The following is a 24,745-nucleotide window of genomic DNA, read 5'->3' as shown; positions in this document are numbered from 1 at the left end:
ATGCTTTCATTCTGGAGCCCTGGCTTCAAAATTTGAATTTTTAACATTTTCCATTAGATGGTGCCATTTTTCTCATGTTTAACCTATGGAGCAAATACATGCTTTTTCCTATTTTCTGTTTGCTGTATTATAGAGCACTGCAGGCCAATTGAATAAATAGAGCTAAAAACACAAACTGGCATTTAAAGGGTTACAATCCTGAAACTTAATGAATATTTGGTAGATATGATCAGGACTGATGTTGTTAACATCTTATGGAGTTTTGTGTTCCTTGCCACAGTCGCCTACAGCTTGCTCACTGGGGTTATTAATACAATTATCATTTAATTATTTTTAAACACTATTAAAAATCGTATTTTATCGAAATTACACAATGATGATTAATCGACTTTATAGACATTACAGTTTTATCGTCTGTTAATGCTGATATTCTGTAAAGCTGCTTTGAAACGATGTGTGTTGTGAAAGGCGCTATACAAATAAAATTTAATTGAAAAGTTAAAAAATGTACTAACTGATATTGGAGAATAACATTAATATATAATATTATGGCAGTTTTTTTTTTGTTGTTGTTGTTGAAGCGGACGTTTTTGTCCTCTAAGTAACTTTATTAACCACAAGGGTTAATGAAATTATTATATACAACTTTGTTCATGTGTTTATTAACCACTCATTATTTGCCAGAAGTGACGTTATCAAAATGATTTACTTGCAATAACATGTCACCTTTAGTAAATCTGATAAATGCAATCTATTTGATCTATAATACATTTTTAATGGATAACAATGTTCTCTTTTCGTCATATTATTCCTTTTTTATTTTTTTAATTAAACGAAAGGCAGATGTTAGCGTGTGTAAGTTCTTTAATAATACGTAAAAAATAAACAATCATTGTGATAAAGGCATTAGTTTCGTTTCCGCTCATTTGTGACCCGGAAGTATTGGATGCGTCAAGCGCTCTGAGTGTTTTTATTAAGTGTTTGTTTACAGTTTGGTGAGCTCGATGTGATGTGCAGTGATGAACGGCAGCTCCAACCCGCCTCTGGATAAAGAAGAGCATGTGTTAAAACTCGGAGAGAGTTTCGAGAAGAGACCAAAATCATCTTTTCACACCATCAGATGTGAGTCCTTCATGGCATATCATACATTCATAATCATAGCGGTTTTCATACAACTACTGCAAATACAACATATCACACGCATCGTTATTGGAGAAATTTCCCTGTAGCGTTAAACAGAACTAAGGCTTATGAACTGAAGACGACTAATCAAAATATTCACCCCGCAGACTAGCCAAAGGTTTTGGTTTAGGGACATCTAGGATTAGGGACGAGAACGCGCGCACACACGCGCACACACGCACACGCACACACACGAAGAGATGGGGTGTCCCAATCTCCCGCCCCAGCACTTTAAATCATAATCAAAATGGTTACAAAAAATGTTTTGGATTAGCGAAAAAGTAGGAACAAAATTGAAGGGAAGGGCAAGGCCAAAACTATAAACAAAAGAATCTTAACTGGAAGAGAGTTCATTAAATAGCCTGAGGAATAAACAAAAGTAACAACATAAAATGTCTCTAGCTCCATCTCAAGGCATAAAGAGGAGAGAACAAAGATTACAGATAAATAAATCAAGTCAATTTTATTTGTATAGAGCCTTTCACAACACACATCGTGTCAAAGCAGCTTTACAAAAGATCAGGCATTAACAGACGATACAACTAATGTCGATGAATCATCATCGTGTCATTAGATAAAATACGATTGTTTATTGTGTTTAAAAATAATTAAATCGTAATTGTATTAATAACCCCACTGAGCAAGCTGATAAACAGGTAAACACTCTCTCCCATACAGTTCCTAATAAATAACTATTTACAAACTAGAAGTCAAGGAAAACAATGCTTACATCAAGACTTTCTGACAATATAACAACCTCAACTAGCAAGAAAACGACTCGGTTACTATCGTAACCTCGGTTCCCTGAGAGGAGGGAACGAGTATTGCGTAAGTAGCTTACGCTATGGGAAAACTCCGTTTCTCGAGAAATATTGAAGTCTTTATGTAAAACGCATTGCAGCTGCACAGCAGACAGCAATGAGCGAGGCAGCTCGGTCATTGGCTGTGCTGCGACAACTGCTCGAACCAATGACGGGCGACTCTGAACGCTGCGACCAATGGGCGCGCCTGCGCTCAGGCTCAGAGCCCGCCGAAATTAGCATAGCCAGGCTATATAATGGGCACCCCGTCATACGAGTTCCTTTAGGTTCAGTCGACTGAAGCGAACTGACCAAGCACAAGCACGGCAGCTTACGCAATACTCGTTCCCTCCTCTCAGGGAACCAATGTTACGTTAGTAACCGAGTCGTTCCCTATCGAGAGGTCTCTCCTTACGCTATGGGAACACCATGTAAAACGCCGTGCTGACTTCTCTCTATAAAGCCAGAGGCAGATGCCTGAGCCTTAAAGCAAAGTGATTATTCCACGAGCCGGCCAACGGCGAGCTACATAATGGGATAGTATAGAGCGCCCTTCCAAGGTGGTCCATGGTGGGGCGCTCATAGTACAAACACAAGCACATATCTTATGTACTGAGTTTTCTATGTGCTGATATGCATAAAAAAACCTTTAAGTCGGTCAGAGACGGACCTTATAAGGGAGGAGATAATGCTCAGCATATACATACTCCAGTCCATTCTACAGTCAGGCTGATAGAATGTTGGAATGCAATGAGGGGACCTGTAGGTTATAAAACCTGATAAATGTCAAGGCGAGGCCCAGCCCGCCACAGACAAATATCTTAAATGGGTATCCCACTCGACCAAGCCCACGAGGAGGCCATGCTCCTCGTAGAGTGAGCTCTGACGCCTAAGGGGCATTGAAGTCCCTTGGCTTCATAAGCTAGCGCTATAGCATCCACTATCCAGCTGATATTCTTTGCTTTGAGACTGCGAGACCTTTAGTGCGGCCGCCAAAGCATACTGAATAATTGTCTGTCTGAACAGGGCAGAACGCTCCAAATATACTCTGAGCGCCTGACGGGCAGAGTAAATTAGCGTCGCTTTAGTCTGCTGGGGACGATAGGCTGCCAGAGATATCACCTGTGCTCTGAAGGGTGTGGAGAGCACTTTAGGAATATACCCGTGCTTTGGCCTAAGGAAAACTCTGCAGTCGTTAGGTCCAAATTCCAGGCAAGCAGCTTGATGACAGCGTGCAGGTCAGCCCACTCTCTTGACTGAAGCGAGCGCCAGCAAGAGCGCAATTTTGCTGTTTAAGGTGCACGGTTCGGAGAGGTTCTAACGGGGCACTCTTGAGTGCGTCCAGGACCGTGGCCAGGTCCCAGATCGGCACCGAGGGGGGGCGAGGAGGGTTCATCCTCCTAGCGCCTCTTAGGAAACGAATGATTAGATAGTTTTTCCCTAAAGAATGTCCTTTATCAGGATTGTGCGACGCTGCTATGGCAGCCACATAGACTTTGAGCGTGGAGGGTGTGCGACCCGCCTCCAGCAGCTCTTGCAAAAAAGGCAAGTACACTTGGTATCTCACACGATTTGGGGTTCAAGCTCTTGGTATCACACCAGTCACTGAACACTTTCCACTTTTGGGCATATAAGCGCCTCGTAGAGGGTGCTCGCGCCTCAGTGATGGTTCTCAAAACTCCACTGGGGAGGTTCTCGGGAACCCGTTGAGGGGCCATGCATGGAGGGCCCTCCATAGAGTGCAGGGAGCTCAACCTAAGTCCACCCTGGCGATTTATATACGAAACTACCGTCATGTTGTCCGTTCGGACCAGGACGTGTTCGTTTTTCAGGTACGGAAGCAGGGCTCTGAGAGCCAAGGCGACCGCCTTCATTTCCAGACAGTTTATATGTAGGCGCTTTTCCGGGTTTGACCAAAAGCCGGAGACAGGCCTGCCCTCGTAAAGGGCCCCCATCCTATTTTGGAGGCATCTGTCGTGATCATTTTTCTCCGCGTGTTCACGCCCAGACTCACGCCGGTTTGATACCAGTTGATGGCTTTCCAGGGCGTCAGGGCTTTTATACAGCCGTGATTCGCTCTGATCAAAAAGTGGCCCGAGCACCACGCGTGAATGGGGACACGGCTCTTGAGCCAGCGCTGGAGAGGACGCATGTGCAACAATCCTAGCTGGAGTACAGCTGATGCCTAGGCCATGAGACCGAGCATTCTTTGAAATCGTTTGATGGGGGCGCGCGTGCGCCCTTTCTGAATGATGTTGCAAGGAGTCGAATAGAGAGCGCGCGCTCTGATGAGAGGCGCGCTGTCATCTGCACTGAGTCTAGCACTATTCCCAGAAGAGATATTCTGGCTGGGGGATAGCACGCTCTTTGCAAAATTGATTCTCAGACCCAGGCATTCTAGATGGCTGATAATCCAAGATCTGTGCGTCGTTAACTGACCCTCTGATTGTGCTATGATTAGCCAATCGTCGAGGTAATTCAGTATTCGCACTCCCGCTGTCTCAGGGGAAAGTGCAGCGTCCATACATTTCGGTGAATGTATGGGGGCCAATGATAGGTCGAATGGTAGTACTGTGTACTGGTATGACTGTCCCTCAAAGCTGAATCTCAGAAAAGGCCTGTGATGAGGCGCTATCGAATGTGAATGTAAGCGTCTTTCAAATCCACTGATAGAAACCAACCCCGGGCTGAACTTGCACGAGGATATGTTTGGTTGTTAACATTCTGAACGAGCTGAATCATAAAAGCTTTGTTTAGATGTCTGAGATCTAGGATGGGGCGGAGGCCACCGTCCTTTTCGGACGAGAAAATAGCGGCTGTAAAAACCCGCCTCGCTCATAGAGGGAGGAACAGTTTCTATAGCGCCCTTCTCTATCAGTTCGAGCACCTCGGTGCGTAGAACATGTGACACATCTTTCCTCACTTTCGTCTCGACCATCGAAAGTGGGGTGGTCTGCGAGCGAATTGAAGTGAGTAACCGTGTTTTATTATGTTCAAAACCCATTTTGGCATGTCAGGGATTTTTTCCCAGGCTTTTGCTCGCACAGATATGGGCTGAATGTTGGCTGGGGGCGTGTCGCAGTGATGTATGGGCCCCACCGGCAAATTGCCTTGTGCTAACACTGAGTTTACAGCTCCCAGAGGCGCAGGTGCGCGCTGAGTGTCGTGGAATATCGCGATGAATCTCTCTAAGTTGTAAGAAAACTCTCGGAGTCTTGAGTTCCAGATGCCAAAGTTGTAGTTTATTGAACACCAACAAACATGAGACCGGCCAGCTGTCCGATCTGACTGTCTTAGTCCAAAACCTCCTCTTCTATACAGTTTGTTATCTGGCATTACCTCATTTCTGTGCCCCTTTGTTATTTTTGTAACCAATGGATACTATTTGCCACCATTATCTCACAGAGCATTTTGATATCTTTTTACTGGTAGAAACTTGGCTTTAGTCTATCTTCAAGGTCCTTAGTCTCATTATTTTGTTACAGCTGGGTGCTCTTTGTGGCCTCTGCAGCAACAACAATTTTAGTAACCTCATATGCTCTCTCCTGGGTCACACAAAGGCCAGGAAACTCATATAAGTATTTTGATATATAAGAAACATACTAGAATATTGAAAAATATACTATATATTCCCACCTCTGAGACTTAAAAAGTCTCACACTCTATTTCCTCAAACCAGAGTGCAGTCACACAAGCCAGCCTGTCCCATTCCATCATGTAGCCAAAGTAGGCCACTCAGTCCACTATCCAATGCCATCTTTATGGGGCTGCACTCTGCAGAACTTGGGACCAAACCTCTCCATCCACACTTGGCTAGGAAGGAGTAAAAGATCCCAGTCCTTTAGCTAGCAATGTTCCTGGGGGTGGGTGACAAAAATCAACTCATTTGTAATAAGCATGTGCATGCAACTGTAAAGCCTTGCGTGATGTAGAGTACAATTGATTATCCATTAAGTAGAAGATATATATATATATATATATATATATATATATATATATATATATATATATATATATATATACACATGCTTAACAAAACACTAGTAAAAGTACTTAACAAAACACTAGTAAAAGTAACAGTAATATGCATCCTTCGTTGCCAGAGGAACTCACAGACAATTCCGGTAGCCTGGAGCGCTATCTGGTGGTGTGTTGGAGCAGACAGCAGGTTTTTAAACCACCAGTTGAGTCTATTTGCTCTTGCAGCCAAGCACTGAGGTGCTCGCCGCTCCTTTCTTCACATATGTTCCTCACATGTCTTCTTTTGGCAAATACTTCACATCCATATTATGCTTAAACATAATCATCATCAATACTACTTCTACTTGATTAGATACATTGTAATAAAGATATACTTCATTAATCATTATAAGTAATTGGTTACATTGAGAGTAATAGGGAATATGTCAAAAATAATAAACAAAACACCCTCTAACTCCTTTCTTGAGTTGCTATCTATTCTGTTATGTAAAATGAAAGTACAATAGTTTTGCTGTCTCCCTTACTATCAAAAACATGAGAAAAGTGTAAAATAAAATTCCCCTTAAAAATAAAATTCCCCCATTGTTGTTTCTTGATTGCTTCTCTGTAAATCTCATCAAGTTCATCCAATCCTGGCCCAATGGTATATTGTCTGGTTGCTACACTTGTTTGCGTTGGCATCATTGATACGGTTACCATTTGCTTAGCCTCCGTTCTAGTCATAATTGATCTCAGAATGGGTATAATACAACATAACAAGAATGCAAATAGGGTCAATCCTACTACTAACATTATACCTATTTTCATTAGCCAAATCTTCCATGACCCAAAAAGGTCATCAAACCATTGCCCAAACAGCTGATCTCTCCCTGCATTAGATTTAACTTCCTTTCTCAGGTCACGCAGTTTCTTCATTGCCTGGGTAAAAGCTCCTTCTGGGGATGTATTATTTGGTATGTATGTACAGCAATCTGCTCCGAACATAACACATACTCCTCCTTTATCTGCCAATAACCAATTTAGTGCTTGACGATTTTGCCATGCCATTTTACTAGTTGCTGCTAATTGGTGTCCTAACGCCTCCAGTGCCTCGACAGTATAGTTTATAAATCTCTGTTGGTTATAGTAAATGTAATTAATCCACTCTAAATTTTTGTTGGGTGTTACCCATACGAATATTGACTCAAAACCTGATTTTATTTCATTCCTAGCTTTAAACTGTTGAGGTATTCCTCTCGGTTGGCCAATTGCATCCAGGTAAACACCAGGATCTGGGGTGTACGCTCTTTTCACCCTTGCTTTGTTGTGGACTAAAGGTTTTGGTGCAGTTTGGATTTCAGAGGGGTCCCATTCTACCATAGTTACTTCTTGTATTAGCCTTACTCTAGTGCACAGTCCTGTCCAGTCTTTAGGTAGTGAGGTTTTCAATTGACCTTTCCCACATAACCAAAAATAGTCCGCTATAGTTTCCATTTGTTCCTCATGGATTTTTATCACAGGCGATACTAGAGTTTGATTTTCACATCCTGTAAGGCAATGACCAACAACTACGCCTAGACATCCTGGAGTTATGTTCGCAGTAAAATTTTGTCCTAATGTTGCTGTTGCATATTAGGTCCACTAAACCTAATCACATTATCATTAAAAAACATTTCATCATCTAAAGGCCCTGTATAGGAGGCGATACCTGTCCCAAATATGTTAGTAACAGCATCATCAACACTAATACCTCCTTGAGCTTCCATTCTTTCTCCATGTGCCACAACTCTTCCTCGAACAACTGCGCTTGTTGGCCTGTTTCATTTCCTTCAGTTGCTTCTGAATCTGTTTCAGCAGGACAATCACTTTCTTCTTGTCTTTCTCCTTCTTCACCTTCTTGGTCCTGTTCTTCTGTGACATGTACTTCCGTCTCACTTTCTATGCTTTCCTGCTCTACTGCGGCACTTCAATCCCTTTTTCTGCCGCAGCGTGCTCTTCCCCTACTTTCGCTTGTCCTTCTACTTCCTCTTCTCTTTCCTCAGATTCTGTAGCCGGTTCCTGCTGATCATCTTCTTCCTCGGGTTCTTAGTTTTGTGCTTGCTGCTCTTCTTTGTCTGAATCTTGCCTCGTATTCATCGTTGGGAAGTCCATATTCATAGTTTCTTCAATACAGTCCGTCAAGTGCTCTGTACTTTCTTGATTCACATTCTGGAGTATTTCGTTTTAGGTCAGCTTCATTGGAAAGGCCATCCAAGATCCCCAAGGCTGATTGTAGGGAACCCACTCTGCAGTATGCTTTCTTAGAATTGTTCATCTGGTGATCCTGGTCCTTCTTGGGACGTTTCTCTGGTAGGCCCCATCATTGGGGGCAACACTTGTCCCAAGTATGTCAGTAATAACATCCATATTAATATGTCTTTCTTATTCATTGGTATTGTAGGCCGCAATTGTTTTCCACCTTCTCTCCTTCAGCTGGTCATCCTGTCCTAACTTGCTTCAATGATGGCAACAGCATGACTATTTCATTTTATATGCATAAAGAACACTGTAATCACCTCATATGGTTACATGTTTTATATTAACTAACAATCATTACTTTCTGCATTCATTTGATTAATATATTAAATGATTTCCCTTATTAGAGTCATTTGCTACACACACATTTGTTGCATCTCATTTCTAGCACTAAATAACACATGGGTCCTCTGCCTCCTCCAGGCATAGCCTGACTTTGTTCCAATTAAAAACATTAGATCATCCCTTTAGTATCTATACACAACATTTTTCATGGTCATTCACAGAAAGGGTCATTCACAAAAAGGCTATAATTCTCCACAGAGGAGGTAAACTACCACAGGTGGTCCTTATCTTAAAACTCCCTACTCATTCACTTATCACATACATTTCATTTCCTCCTGTTTCCCAAGGACTCTCAATGTCTGTATCACATTAATTAATTTTCCCTGCAAGCTAAGCTGTTTTTCATAGTTTCAGACTATATCAGAGTAATTCAGAGTATTAAATCAATAAAAGAATTATCAAATATATAACATATCATTGGAGGAATCAATTTCCTCCCAGTTTGGTCTTTCTGTTGCATTGGGCCATTTACATTGATCAGTACTTCATCTGGTTTTTTATTTAATCAATGGTAACACACAATATTATATTATTCCCTCTCACAAATTGTTGTTTCAATTATTATACCAATTGTAGCCAACCCTGCACCCTATTTCTTAATTAATTCCATTTATATTGTTACAAACAAACAAGACAAGCAATCTTAATCTTTAGTCACCACCATGTATCTTTTCCATTCCTCATTACTTTTAAAATGTACATGAGATCAATTAAAGCATAAGTAAAAGTAATATATCATCTTCCAGTCTAAATTCATTATCATACAAACATTCCCCATGTTTGTTTAATACTTCTATAAAAAGTCAAGCACTCCTTTGTCTGCAACGGTTCTCAAAACTTTACCACCAAAATCAATCTATAATAATCCTCTACACAGGGTATGATCCCCTGATAACACAGTGACAGAATGCTTAAAATGCAGTCGGGTTCAGTGGAACTTTCAATTTTTTTTTTTTTGGGCAGGTCTCTTCTAGACCTCCCCTTTTGATGCTTCTAATCTAAGAGCATTCATCCACTTCCTTAAAACCCTTTCAAACCTTCTTGGGCGGTGACGCCATTGTCAAGTCTTACCCGTCATTGGGTCGTCACCTCTTGCCACTGGTCTTGATACTGCTCAGTCCTCAATCCTTAATAATTTGGTATCAGTAAACAGATATTTTCTTTTTCAGGGAGTATCACCAGAGAACCGACACAGCCAATGGAACATCTACAAATGCTTAAATATGGAGACAATTCAAAACATGGTTAAATTCAAAAAAGCATTATTAAAAATTCATCAATCTATTAAAATTGTCCAAAGTAAAAGTAAAATATGCTAAAATTGAACTCATTTATAGATCATTAATTTCCATTCAGGTTTTATTTCTGCTACTTCAGCAAATGTTACACAAAACTATGTGGGGACTAACGTCAGAACAAAGCCTCTCAAGCTTCTAGGAAGCTTAATTAAAAACATCACCTTAATTCAATAATAGTCTCTAGATAGTTTTTGAACCTACATTTATTCTTTCAGATGAATTTTCAACTTAATCTGTTGTTTTCAGTATAAACCCTTAACTTTAGATTGCCCTCTGAATATATAAAATCTTGAATCATTGATGAGGAGAGCTGTTTGAACTCCTTCATATCACTCTATCTAACATTATTGTTAAAGCGCATCATTTTACATATAAAAAATAAAATAAAATCAAAATAAAATGAAATAAAACAACTTATGGATATTTCTTCAAAATCTGCTCTTGTGTTTCTGTTTCAAGCAGACACTTATCAATTTTAGACTGAGAGTAAGAGGGAGGGGCATTCCTCTCCCTCACACTGTTTCTAATCTCATTACAGTTATTTCTTATTTTTTCATTTTACAATCTCACAATAATATATTTAATTTATTCTTAAACAGTAGAAAGTGATATTTATAATAACTGATTATAGTAACTGCTTTCAAACTTTCTCATTGCACACCAACAAAAAACTACTCTCATCTTACTTCTGTCCATTCAAACAACATACAAATAACCTTCTAATCTTTAATAAAACAGAACACAATGTATTTTTGACATTCACTATATAATCAATTCAACTTATTTTTAGCCTTCTGTTCATGCAGAGCTTTACATTTACAACACCTATCTTATTATTAATATAATCCCTTTTTATTGTTAAGTAATAATTTATTATTACTACTTTCTCCATTTCTTACACTTTCTCAGGTGAAGGAACTTCCATTCTATCTAATAAAATAATATAAATCAAGTTTTTAAACTAACAGAAAAGTAAAAGATTAAACAGAATAAAGTCTTAAAGACAAACATATCTAAAAACATATCTCTTTTCTTGTGTTTTGAAATAATTGCTCAGTAAGATACACTCACGTACTTTTAATTTCTCATGACTCTTACATTATTTATTTATTTATTTATTTTTTTTATCCAAATGTTTCATCATCTTTTAACAGTTATCACTATTATACCTCTAAAATTACACTTTCATGTATTAACTATGGCAAACTAAAATAGTAGTAATAGAAATAGACACTCAATCAGCACTTTATAGCACACACTAAGCTCCTTTTTTTTTCTTTTCTTTATTATGAGGGTACTCTCTGGAAAATTTGGGGAGTAACCAATCCAATAGGTAACTCTATAACTTTGCCACATGTTTGTAATATTTACTCTTCAAATCAATAAATCAGTGGTTAGCTGCTGGATTTAAATTTAGACCCTCAGAACAATTTAGACACGGGCATTAAACCCCATCGATGGCATTCTGGAAAATCATAAAGTGATCGTATAAGACTGAAATAAACTTTTCCAGAGAAATTTTAATCCACATTATAAATGGCAAATCAATAATGATTACCAGCAGTAATGAGCACAGGAGGATATATCAGATCAGTCACATCATTTTCAGTCTTCTTTGTGTCCTGATTTCCTCCTGCAGCATTAGTAACTTCTATAAAATCATCTTTCTCAGCTGTCTGCAATGGGGAGAAACTAGTTCCAGAATGAGTTAGTGAAACAACACACATAATAATAACAAATGAAACACAGAATAGACACATGAATATGAAGTTATTAACATTCATATATGAGGAAGTTATGATGTTCAATTTAATCTTAACCTTTCTCCATGGGCTTCACCCGCCCCAAAGACTAATTTTTAAATGATCCAAATCATTCTTAAATTTATGTTCCTTTAATTTTAGTCTCAAATGCAGCTTCTCAGTGTATCCACGATCAACCAAGACCTATTCTGTGTATACCAAACAAAAAATAAATAAAATAAAAATAAAATAGCTATCTATCTGCTTTCTATCTTTTTCTAAAGTCGGGCCCCTTTCTGTCTGTCTGAAGACATCAAGAGAGGCCTGTTTCCCCTCAAAGCCATCCTCAATGCCTTCATCAGACAGTCCCTAACAAAAATAAAAAATCTCTGCCTATCTTTTGTTGGTTGATCAAGTTTACACCGACAACGCTGCACTCACATTTAAATTGTTCTCCAGACATTTTTAAAATCATAGAAAATTCAAAAACAACTTTCTAGTGTTTAATTTAATAATGTTAAAATATTATTCTCTCATAAACTGGACCAGACAGAACATAAAATGGACACATGAATGTGAAGTTTTCACATTTAAGGTTTAACTGCATAAGATACAAAATATAATTTTCTTATTTTATCATATCTTTGGTCCTCTTTTGCCATTTGCTTTAATATAACAACACTTATCTTAAATACAACCTTGGTTTAAAATACAATTACTTATTTGACTTTAGTTTAATGCAATACACTAGATTGAAAGCTTTATTGTTTGTCCAGATAATGTGATTTCCCAAATGCAATTCAATCACTTTAAAGTTATCACTTTTTTATAATCTAAATATTCTTACTCATCACTTTGATATAAAAGGAGTTATGATCTGACACATGTCCATTCAACAGCTGCTCACTTTCAGTTTAGTTAATCTTACATCAGGCTTCCTTCATGGCATGAAAAGAACAGCCCAAGAATAAACATTGTCCAGTCCGCTAAGGGTTAACTTTTTGATTTCATGCACATTTTTGTTTTAAAGCTATTTGTTTGTTTATACTGTATTATATTTATCCTTATACATACACACGCACACACACACACACTTACACAGACATACACATATATTTTTTATCATTGGTTTTCATTCTACAATCATAATATTTATTAAGTGCCCTCTTTGTTTTTAATCATCAGATCTCTTCTGCCTCTTATATTGATGAAAATAGTCTAAATAGATTTTCTTTTATGTAAATTTCATACATACTCCTCATTAGTTATGCAGCAAAGGATCAACCTCTCTATCTTGATTGATATTTATTGGGCTCATATAACATACACTTCCATATGCAATCACACTTCAGTCATACTTCCCATACTTTCAAACACAGATACTCTCACAAACACAGAAACTTTCACACTTTTTACAAACACAAGGCCTTTATAAACACAGAGCTCTCAAAAAATATTATACTAAAACAAACCTATTACTTCTGCCCCTCCTTTTGCTCTCCTCTTTTTATCCCTCTCTCTCCTTTATTTCCATAAAAAACACTCATTATTTACAGTGGTTGATCGCTATATCTGTTAATTATTTTTTATATTAAAACTCATGTACTTCCACCCACAGCTGTCACATCCATTTTGGGTCTCTGTTCAAGACAATTTCTACATTGGTGCTAATTCTCCTTTACTCTCCCTTTTAAATATCACCTTAACATTTTTGACTGTATTTAATTTGTTCATAACTCCAGAAATGATCACTCATTCCCTGTGTTTCTATTATTCATCTTTTTAATTCTATATCTTTTCTTCTCTCAGTTAGTCTCCTCTCAAATTCAGTAACAGCTTATTTCCACATTATGATTTCTGTTTCATGAGGAAAACTGAGACAAGGAAAAAAAAAGTCTCTCTGTTTCTGTGCATGCTCACAGCCCTCCCTTTACAGCTCCCTATTCTCGCTCTAGCAGCCCCTCCCCTACAGCTCTTCACAGCACTCAGTCTCTGCTCAGCCCCTCCCCTACAGCTCTTCACAGCACTCAGTCTCTAGCGTACTGTATGAGAGAGAAATGTTACCTGCTGCAATTTCTTTCCAGTCAACAAACGGCCATTCTTGTTCTATTTCTCCTAAATTCACCACTTCAGTTAAGGTTCTCATTAACTCCTTTTTACAGTTAATTTTCTCTTCTGCCCTCATGTAATCTATGTACTCTGATTCTTTCCAAAAATGATCGCTTCCCTTTGACACTATCAGTTTATTCTCCAATTCTCTCTCCCACTCTTCAGATCTGCATTGATCTCCAACTTTACAAAACTTGCTTGTCTCTGCATTTTTCTCTAGTCTTGTTCACTGTAATGGAAAACATTTTGCCTTTTCTTTATCTTTTTCCCAATTATTCTATTTTTTTTCTCTTCTGAATCTCCCTTCCCTCACTCACAGAGCTGTCCGTTCAGCTGACCAGTGAGTGAGAGCAAGGCAGGGAGTTATCAGAGAAGCAGGTGCCATTTTGCGTCTTTATACTTTTTCAACAATTGTTTTATTCAATTCACTGTTTCAATTAGTTTTCCACTTTTACTCTCATTTAGCATTTCCTGCTTAGTGCACCTGATTCTCTGTATTATTCTGCCTTTGCACACAATACATCATCAACATTGCAATCATGCATTTGAATAAACACAACAACAGCGCATTTAGTACCGCAAGCACACATGCACCAACAACATAGTTAGTCATGCACATTATTCATTATCTCAAACATGCACACATAGTTCAACAATTCCCCGTTTTCTGCACAGTCCGGGTTCCGTCAAACACTGCAATAAATAACTTAATCTAACACCTGGAGGAATTTTGCGTGAATTTTCACTTCTCCACCCGTGTTAGGATTTTCACCTGTACAGGATTTTCAGCCACTCTTCTGGAAAAACCTTGAATAAATGCACCTAACCGGGAATTTTCACGCACGTCGCTTCTCGACTCACCTCCAGGCTTTTTCTACCTTCTTCAAATAAACTTTCTTAAACTCTCTTTAAACAATCCCACTCCCCTATTTTTGAAATCTGGAACTCGCCTCTATTTTAGCCAATTAGTTCAAATTATTCTATGTCTGGACTGGCAAAAGTCTTAGGGAAGCCACTTACCGGGACTCGCTACCACAGATCACACAAAAACACCTTAAGCAAAGATGCTTACCTTAGTTTCTGGCGCCGGTGTTTCTGTGCGATTCGTGCAAGCTGTCCCACCAGCGACCTCTGCCCCCTTGACCTCAATGCCAGCCCCACGAGTTGAGCCAAAGATATGTCGTGGAATATCGCGATGAATCTCTCTAAGTTGTAAGAAAACTCTCGGAGTCTTGAGTTCCAGATGCCAAAGTTGTAGTTTATTGAACACCAACAAACATGAGACCGGCCAGCTGTCCGTTCTGACTGTCTTAGTCCAAAACCTCCTCTTCTATACAGTTTGTTATCTGGCATTACCTCATTTCTGTGCCCCTTTGTTATTTTTGTAACCAATGGATACTATTTGCCACCATTATCTCACAGAGCCTTTTGATATCTTTTTACTGGTAGAAATCTTCAAGGTCCTTAGTCTCATTATTTTGTTACAGCTGGGTGCTCTTTGTGGCCTCTGCAGCAACAACAACTTTAGTAACCTCATATGCTCTCTCCTGGGTCACACAAAGGCCAGGAAACTCATATAAGTATTTTGATATATAAGAAACATACTAGAATATTGAAAAATATACTATATGAGCAGCCGTGTTGAGTGCCGAGTGCAGGGGTGCGTGTGAGATTACAGGCACGCACGCTATCTCCGTAATGCTTGCATCGTGAGCTGGAGAAATGTTTGAAACTGTATAGACAGTGTTTACAGGTGGGGGTGCATACGTTGTAATAGGCACGCGCGCCACTTTCATAAAGCTTCCCGCTCTTAGCGGGAGTTTCTTAGCTCATAGCGTCACATCTGTGATGCTCGCGACATGAGCCAGAGAATTGTTTGAAACTCTATGGGCAGCGCTTATGGGTGGGGGTGCATATACTGTAGTAGGCACGCCGCCACTTACATAAAGCCTCCGCTCGCGGCGGGTGTTTTTGGTCATGCATACAGTGTTTGTAACTGTGGGAGTGCGCACTTTAGCGTGGACACGTGACCCCTTAGTGACACAGGCAGAAAATGTGCTAACACTGAGCTTACAGCTCTCAGAGGTGCGGGCGCGCGCTGAGCAGCTTTGTTGAGTGCAGGGGTGCGTGTGAGATTACAGGCACGCGCGCTATCTCCGTAATGCTCGCAGCAAGAGCCGGAGAAATGTTTGAAACGACAGTGTTTACGGGTGGGGGTGCATACATTGTAATAGGTTTCATAAAGCCTCCCGCTAGCGGCGGGGTTTTTGGCCATGCATACAGTGTTTGTGTGTAGGGGTGCGTGCAGGACAGCAGGCACGCGCGCTACATTTATAGTATTTCCCGCTTTTACTGGGGAAGTGTTTATAACTGTGGGAACAGTGCTTGTGTGTAGTGGTGCATACATGACAATAGGCACACGATCTACATTTATGGGGCATCCAGCTCGAGCTGGGAAAGTATTCGGCACTGTTTGGACAGTATTGATATGTGGGAGTGCGCACTTTAATGTGGACACATGACCACTTAGTGACACAGGCAGAAAATGACTCTTGTGATTTTTGTGTGTTGCCGTTAAAACGGCATTTGATTGCAGGTGAGCGAGTTCTGTGACTGGCCCATTGACTGCTGTACAGACATTTCCAGCCGCCTGTAAGGGGACTGGGTAATGTTTTACACGTTTTGCTTGCTGCAGTGAAGCGTTCAGCGAACTCTCTTACCGTGCTGGTGCCCTTGCTCGTGTCCGCTAATGTCGACGGCGCGGGGTCGAAGGCCGAGCCCGGCCAGTCGTCAGATGCAGCGGCAATTGGAAAGGCTGTCATCCTTTTCACCGTCGTCCCCTGGCGCGCCGAACGAGATGAGACCCACCGCTCTGTTGGAGGGGTGCTGGTCCGTCTGCGTGAATTGGACTGGCGGCGGGGAGTTCTCGGGTGGTGGTGAAGCACGCGGGGACTGGCCCGGCGTGACGTCACTGAAGTCAGCGTGCTCTGGCGGCCTCCGTGAGCGGCGCTTTTTTCTTGCGCTGCTCGAACAGAGGGACGGCAGCACGGTGGTAGCAGGCTCGTTCGCGCCGGCGCGCAGCGGCTCGTTGAGGCCCAGGGAGTCACATTCGGGGCATCCGCCTCGAGTGAAAGCAGCTTCTGCGTGGTCAGGTCCCAGGCAGCGAGTGCAGATAATGTGATGGTCCCTGTCAGGAAGAAGGCCTCTGCACGAGGCGCAGGTCGAAGGCATTTGGAACAACGCCTCGAATTTGCTCTTTTACTAAATACAAAAAGTGTTGCAAAGGCGAACACTTGCAAAGTAGTTAAGTAAAAAGGATATAGTGATGCGCGCCGGATGGAGTAGCAGAAGGCTTCGAAGGCGGCTGAAGGCGCCGGCGTCCTCTTAGCTGTCCTGCTGTAGGCTTGTCAACGGCAGGCGAAAGACTCCAACAATCCGGAGGATCCAGCGAAGGTCTTCGCTGAAGGAGATTAAATCTAAATGAACTCGTATGACGGGGTGCCCATTATATAGCCTGGCTATGCTAATTTCGGCGGGCTCTGAGCCTGAACGCGAGCGCAGCGCACATTGGTCGGCTGTTCAGAGTCACCCGTTATTGGTTCGAGCAGTTGCCGCAGCACAGCCAATGACCGAGCTGCCTCGCTCATTACTGTCTGCTGTGCAGCTGCAATGCGTTTTACATAAAGACTTCAATATTTCTCGAGAAACGGTGTTTTCCCATAGCGTAAGCTACTTACGCAATAGGAGAGACCTCTCGATAGGGAACCACATTGTCTCTCTTACTTCTCAACGTGATCTGTTGTGCTTTTATTCTTGCTCCAACACTCCACAAACGAATCACAGTAGAAACTGATTTATTAACAACAGCTGACGGTAATCAACCTGTGTTAAGAAAGTGAAAAGGGCACAGAGCAGAAACAAAAGTGAAAACACACATGCAAATACCACAGCACTGGAAAGAACATTTGCACTAAATACATCTTAGGACACAACAACACTTGACTTGAACACTGACAACAAGAACATTAGTTTCTTATTTACAGAATGGTAAAGGCACTGCATGATACCCTTATGTAAATACACACATACAGATACATACGTGTTTAAACCTGCCTATGGTTATCTTTTAGATGAGCTATAATAATTATTTTTTAAATGTTGAATGAGCCACCAGTAATAATATGCATGCATTTAATTTAAGGGTAAAACCAATCAAATTCAATGTCATATGTTTACTAACCTGTGCTTCCTTCCTCAGATGATTTTAAACCAGCATCTATCGATACATCCTGTGAAGGAGAATTACAAGTAGGAAAAGGAGATGAGGTCACAATCACATTACCACACATACCAGTAAGACCATCACTCTCTGTTAAATTTAATGAAGTTTCCATGCCTTTTCTTGTCTGAAACCCTCATGTCTGATTTCTCTCAAGGGTTCAACTCCACCAATGACAGTGTTTAAGGGTAATAAAAGGCCGTATCAGAAAGACTGTGTTCTGATCATTAATCATGGTACTGGAGAATTCATGCTGGAGAAGCTCAGCAGCAGCATACAAGTCAAGAAAACAAGGTGTGAACGGGCAACTTGTATTTTTGTATTTTATTGGAGTGTAGCTTCTGAACTGCATAAGTAACTCTAGCGTGATGTTGTAGATGATGATGATGTGTCTGTTTGTCAGAGCGGAGGGCAGCAGTAAGATTCAGGCTCGGATAGAGCAGCAGTCTGTGAGAGCTAACCTGCTGACATCACAGTTCCGCACCCCTATCAAATCCGGAGCTGGTGCCAAGACCTCACCAACTAAAGACAGCCCGTCTCCCGAACCTCATTTGGATGACATTAAACGAGGTGAGACCCTCCTTATTTATTTTTTTTGGTTTTACATTTTAAGTTCTTTGTTAAGGCAACACAAAAAAAGGTTAACACAAATAAATACTTATCAAAATATTACTACAGTCTTGACCAACACAAAATAGGTATTGTTTGAAAGCTCTACTTTACAATGCATGTAGGCATTATGACCAAAACTGAACAAGTTTTGATAATTGTTTTATCATTTTGCACTGTACATATTATTGTAATTGTAATACAATCAAACTGATCAGATAGCCACGTATCATGTCATTGGAAAGCTCTCAAAAAAATAAACAGAAATTACCATTACTTAGTGGAGGGGAAATACTGTTAAAACGAGCCCACACACAACATATTTGAATGCATAGATCATTAGATAATCCACATGAAGCACAATGTGCATACAGCACGTAATGTGCTACCTGGCTAAAACACATTAGCTTTCCTGGATCAGATAACTTCATCGGAAATGATGTAGTACATCGTCATAGAACGCTAAGCTAATCGTAATAGGATTCAGATTGCTGCAACTAGAGGTGGAAGTCATCTAAATATGGGCAGAGAGGATCGTTTACTCTAATTACATATGGCCACAAGGTGCCAAGTACATGACACAGACTCGATGATGGCTCAAATGAAACAGAATGGAACTGAATGAGGTCTCATTACTCATGCCTGCATGCTTTGGAGAGAAAGCATACCTTTAGTCATTGTTGATTTGCATGTGTAATTAGCTTGTTTGCAGAGGCTTTTGGACACTTGGAGAGGTTTTTGTATTGCTATAACTTGTGATCACTTTGTCATACCAACACAAAATTTTACATTATTTGACATTATTGGGAACAAAACAAAAGCAAAAACACAAGTTTTTTGGAACTACCTTATTTACACCCTGAGATATATAATGTCAAATCAAAAATAATAAGAAAAAAGTTTTTGCTCAAGTTTTGTTGTTGTTATTTTTCAGCAGTTTCTTTCAGGCTGATCTCATAATTTCTCATAATCTTAAAAATGTGAAGAGATTTCTTTAAAATTATACCAAACAATTGCGCACATTCAGAGCTTAAATTGTTAATATTTTTGCTGTGGTGCATTAAAGAGGATGAATTTAGAAACAAAAATACTCCTTGAAAGAAATGATTGAAAACTGTAAACACTGTCTCTGTGGTACTATGAAAATTCCTCTGTTAAAATAAAGAGCCAACTGAACCCACATGTACACAACAATCAATCTTAAGGCCCTAAAACATGTAATATGGTACTCCAAAATGTTTAAAAAAAAAAAAAAAAAATTATATATATATATTTGTTTTGTTTTTATCATAAGGAATTGAATAACCAAGTGATCCTGCAATAAGTCTTTCTTATTTCAGAGTAACAAAATAAGAAAGCATAAAAATGCAGCTAATCATGTCTAAGCTTTGCATATAAGATATGTTTGTTGTGGAGTAAAGAATGAAAGAATTAGCTTGAACCTTTTCTGTGCACAAAAATGCCACAGAGACCCAGTAACTGTTAGACTGTCTGCATCCTAAAACCCTCTCTGGTAAAGTCTCTTTAAAGCACCTCGCTCTACAGATATTAAAACAGCATTTTGTAAGGGGTTATGTACAGTCAGCCAGTTGATATCGCACAATAAACCCCGACAGGGTGATCAGGACCCCAACTCTGTATCACCCTGAATGGGTTTTTTGTGCGATAGCAACAGGCTGACTTTACATTATCTTGCTTATTACAAGGCTACTAACCAAATAAATAAATAGATATACCAATTTCTTTATTTGCATTAAAATTATGTAACTATATTAAAAGAAAGAAATCTGAGTTCTGTTGGTGTTTATTTTGTGAAAATGACCATCTGGCTCATTATTCAGCCTATTACAAGAATACTTAAACAAATACTTAAACATAGATGGACATGAAACATTGATTTGTATTGAAATTGTGTAATTATGTGAGGAAATAAATCGCTGAATAGCTGAAATTCCACCTTCAGTTTGCGTAGCAGTTCGGTTGTTTTAGTGAACGTCTGACTGCTTAGTATGCATCTTATTACAAGACTATTTTCCAAATGAATAAATAAATGCACAAGAAATATTGATTCAAGTTTATTTTATTACCTTACGTGTAGAGATCACAGAGTGCTACGTGAAGTAGGAGAGACAGCTCGCAGACCCCAGTTGAGCAGTCTGCTATGTGGAGCTGTGGTTGTTACAGAGCAATAACAGACCTCTAGATGGTCCCATTGACCAATCAGAATAGAGTATTCCAGGTCGCCATGTAATAATGCAACAAATCAACTGCCTTTAATAATATTTTCAAAGACAATTACTATTGAAATTCAAATGTTGTAATTGTTTGATCATGTACACATAAGCAGATGGATTTAGCTGTTGCATTGCATCTCATCAGTGTCTCACACCAACTCAATTTTGCACATCCAAACTGCACTGAATTTACACTGTAAGTTTCTTCAGCTAATCTTTCTCTCCTCTCAGAGCTGCGAGCGGAGGTGGACATGATCGAGCAGATGAGCAGCAGTAGCAGCTCTTCAGAATCTGCCAGTTGTTCTGGCAGTGGTGATGACAGCTCATGCAGTGATGCAGAACAGGAAATGCATCATCTCTCTCCCAGCAGGACCAGCATGGCCAACGGCAGCAACCAGCTCATGAACACACTGAGTGAGTGTTGACACACTCGCCCGACATGTGTTTTTAACTGGCCGATGGCTGATATAATGCTGATATGTACAATACTGACACAGTACAATTTAATGTTAGAAAGTGAAATAATAACTGCTAATCTCGTCAACAAAATTACTGACGAAAGCTTTTTTTTTTTCAACAATAACAAAGGCAAGACGAAAAAGACTTAATTATTAATTAAAGCATAATATTGCTGAAAATATGACGGGTAAAATGTAATACTGCAAGATATTTACAATGCACGAACACTGTTTGTTTTATTGATATATATATATATATATATATATATATATATATATATAAATATTTGGGGTTTTTTTCTAGAGTTTTATAAGAAACTCTAAGCTGGACACCTGTACATAGAACTTTAATAACAGGTTAATTACCTCTCGCAAACACATCATATGCATGATGTGACATTAATCAGCTTTATCCACAATGTAAATGTCATATTGCAAATTACATCTGCACAGACAGTGATGCCAATGAACAAACTCAATAAAAAAGTAAATCTTAAAATTTCTTAAGAGCAAGAAATAAAAATGAAAATTGAGAAATATAAAAGTATTTAAAAATGTATTCTATCAATTAAGTGCACAGTGTTAAGTCAGTAAATGCACAGCTAAACCGATGTGTTTTCAGATCTGACATGAATTTGACCTCTACTGGAAGCTGGTTCCTGCTGTGAGTGGCATAATACCTAAACACTGTCTCACCTTGTTTTGAGTTAACCCTTGGTATTTCTAACTGACTTGATCCTAATATCTGCAATGTAATTAGGTCCTTAGAGTGATAAATAAATAAGTAATAATACTTTAAAATCAATTGTAAATGTAACTGGAAGCCAGTGTAAAGATCTGAGGACTGGAGTAATATGCTCAGATGAGAATCCCGCCAGCAGCATTCTGAATGAGCTGCAGGTGTCTAATGGTCTTTGTGGGAAGGCCGGTGAGAAGTCTATTGCAGTAGTCGACCTTACTGGTGATGAATGCATAAACAAGTTTCTCTAAGACTTGACTGGATACAACATCTAATTCTTGCTATATTTTTTTAATGATAGTAGGCTGATTTATTTATTGCAACTAAGATCTGACTCCAAAATGAAACCAAAATTCTTGTCTTGAATTTATTTATAATCTTTTCACTTTTAGAGTCAATGTATGTTTTTTACCTTGAGAATTGTCTTTTTTGTCAAATACGATGACTTCTATTTTGTCTTTGTCATAAAATTGCATCTTTAATAATGAAATGAGCTGTCTCTATTTTAAATAACATGTATATTTACATGTATTTACATTGAGTTTACATTCATTTGTATAACAAGCCCTATAATGGTACTGTCTCTTTAAAAATGGTGGCAGTTCAAAGAGCGTCACAGAAGTGTTTCACACAGATTATTTACCACTTCCATAAACGTGTTAGTATTAGTATTTGTGTTTCTTTTTACTTTTTGATCAGCTGAATGTAAAGAACTGAAAGAATATTAAAAGACACATTTAATGACAGTGGACCGCATGCTTGGATCTCATCTTTAATGGAAACACACATTACATGGAAAAAAATTCTGTTTTAGTTTCTTGCTTCACTTTTAAGCACTTTATAAAAAAACAAGGTGATTTTCCAGATATTCCAGTACTTTAAAAAAAGCTACGTTTAAGCACTTAAAGGACCTTGTGCAAACCGTGTACATAGTCTAGAAAAATGTGACATTAAAGATTTTAATGTCTGTTGGGTTATTTTATTTATGATCACATGGAACAAAGTTTGAAATTTCTAATTTCACCTCGATATGGTTTGTCAATTATTTTGGTTCATGAAATTCAATATATTGTCCCATCCCTAACTATTAATATTGCTACTTCTGCAGTACAGTTACAGCAAAAATAGTAAGAGTTGTTTGGCAAAATATACTTCGGTCTTCCGTGTGTTATCATGTCTTGCACACAGTGCACGCAATGCAAATTTTGTCATCAGCACAGTACATGCAGACTTTCAACTTGCGTCTGTGCGTCGTCTATGCTAAAGAGTATGAAGCATTCATAGTTTGCAAGTGTCAAATGAATCCCTACTAATTTTCAGTAAACAGTTAAACTTATTAGTCATAATCGGAAAAAACATTCTTGCACCGAGTAATATAGCTCATTATATTATATAGAACATTTGGTTGCAGGTGTGCATTTATAATAATTTTACAACGGCTCTGAATGTGGCTCGTCCAATCAGAATTTAGTCAAAGCCATGAATTTCACATCAAACAATTGATGATCACAATGAACCCAGCAAGCGGGACTGGAGATACTGTAGATTCTTGAAAAAACTAGTACAAAGGAGTACATTTCAGTAGGTGCTTTTCCACCATCGGGTCGAACTGTTCCAGACTCGATCACCGATCCGGGCATTCTGACACTGTTACAGTTTCTTTCTCCATCCTGTCCTGAGTCGCTATATACTAAGGGTGTCCCTTCAGCACAGTTGACTGACTAACTGTAAAAATCGTTCTAGCTAAAATCGTTCCATACCAAACTGCTCAAGTGGAAATGCTTCTGGAATCGTTACTCACCATGCTTGGAACCATTCGGCCCATTGGTTGAAAAGAGGTTAATGTGTTTGCTGTGGCAGTGTGAATTGAGTCTTGTATTTGCTGTGTTCTCAGGGAATGATCTTCAGCTAAGTGAATCTGGCAGTGACAGTGACATCGACTGAGCTCTTCTTTGCTGTTCACCACACATCACTCTTTCATTTGAAAACATCCAATGTGTTTCCATTTGCAGTGATTTTTAGCTTTAGCTTTTATGGTTTCATGAAAACATGGAGATATTCTAGAAAGCTTTAAAGAATGTTGAATAAGTTTAAGTTGTATATTTTATTTGAATTTTAAATTTAAATATTTGAACCGATAAGGGTGTGTAAATCATTATAATCCAAAATACATAACCTACCTATTGGATAAAGTGATATTGTACCATATGATTTTGGTTGTTCATCAGTATTTTTATGAAACTGAAATGTCATCTAATAGTCACATTGAACACCAAGAAAAAGGCATGAACAAGCAGTGTTACATGATCTTTATTCTCTAACAGTTGGTAAAGCATGTGAGGTATGATAACGTTTTAGAGTTTGAAGTAATGACTTCAACTTCCAATAAAAATAACTCAATTAATTTGGTTTTCTATCACACAGGGTTCCAGTCTGTGATCCATTGTCTCAAAATATGTGCATAACTTGAATATCTGTAAAAGTTTTTTTTTAGACCAGTTTTAACCAAAAATAAATTATATCAATTCAAAATGTAAACCATATAAATGCTGTATATAGTTTATTTTTATGTAAGATTAAAGTTGTAGTGCTTCATTGGTCAGAGTCTGTTATAATTATTAAATGGTATCCATCCTCAATGGTCTCAAGTGAAAGTCTTGATGTCTGTAATGACTTTCCAATAAAACCAGAGGTG

General features: G+C 39.0%; 1 protein-coding gene across 1 annotated transcript; it reads left to right on the top strand.

Moving 5' to 3' along the window:
• The first annotated feature begins 947 nt into the window (after nucleotides 1–947).
• LOC127655884 (ELL-associated factor 1-like) lies at nucleotides 948–24,745 on the top strand. The gene is made up of 6 exons (XM_052143918.1): nucleotides 948–1,122; nucleotides 17,990–18,084; nucleotides 18,168–18,304; nucleotides 18,414–18,580; nucleotides 21,085–21,267; nucleotides 23,945–24,745. The coding sequence occupies exons 1-6, from the start codon at nucleotides 1,020–1,022 to the stop codon at nucleotides 23,992–23,994; spliced, it is 735 nt and encodes a 244-aa protein (XP_051999878.1). The 5' UTR covers nucleotides 948–1,019; the 3' UTR covers nucleotides 23,995–24,745.

This window comes from Xyrauchen texanus, chromosome 15, assembly GCF_025860055.1.
Source record: "Xyrauchen texanus isolate HMW12.3.18 chromosome 15, RBS_HiC_50CHRs, whole genome shotgun sequence".
NCBI classification, from domain to species: domain Eukaryota; kingdom Metazoa; phylum Chordata; class Actinopteri; order Cypriniformes; family Catostomidae; genus Xyrauchen; species Xyrauchen texanus.
The sequence above is the reverse complement of the archived record's forward strand: the minus strand, read 5'-3'. Positions and strand labels throughout refer to the sequence as shown.

Coding starts and splice junctions, on each gene's coding strand:
- LOC127655884 (XM_052143918.1), top strand. CDS start 1,020: ATGAACGGCAGCTCCAACCCGCCTCTGGATAAAGAAGAGCATGTGTTA. Junction 1,123..17,989: donor ATCTTTTCACACCATCAGAT/GTGAGTCCTTCA, acceptor TTCCTTCCTCAG/ATGATTTTAAACCAGCATCT. Junction 18,581..21,084: donor TTTGGATGACATTAAACGAG/GTGAGACCCTCC, acceptor CTCTCCTCTCAG/AGCTGCGAGCGGAGGTGGAC.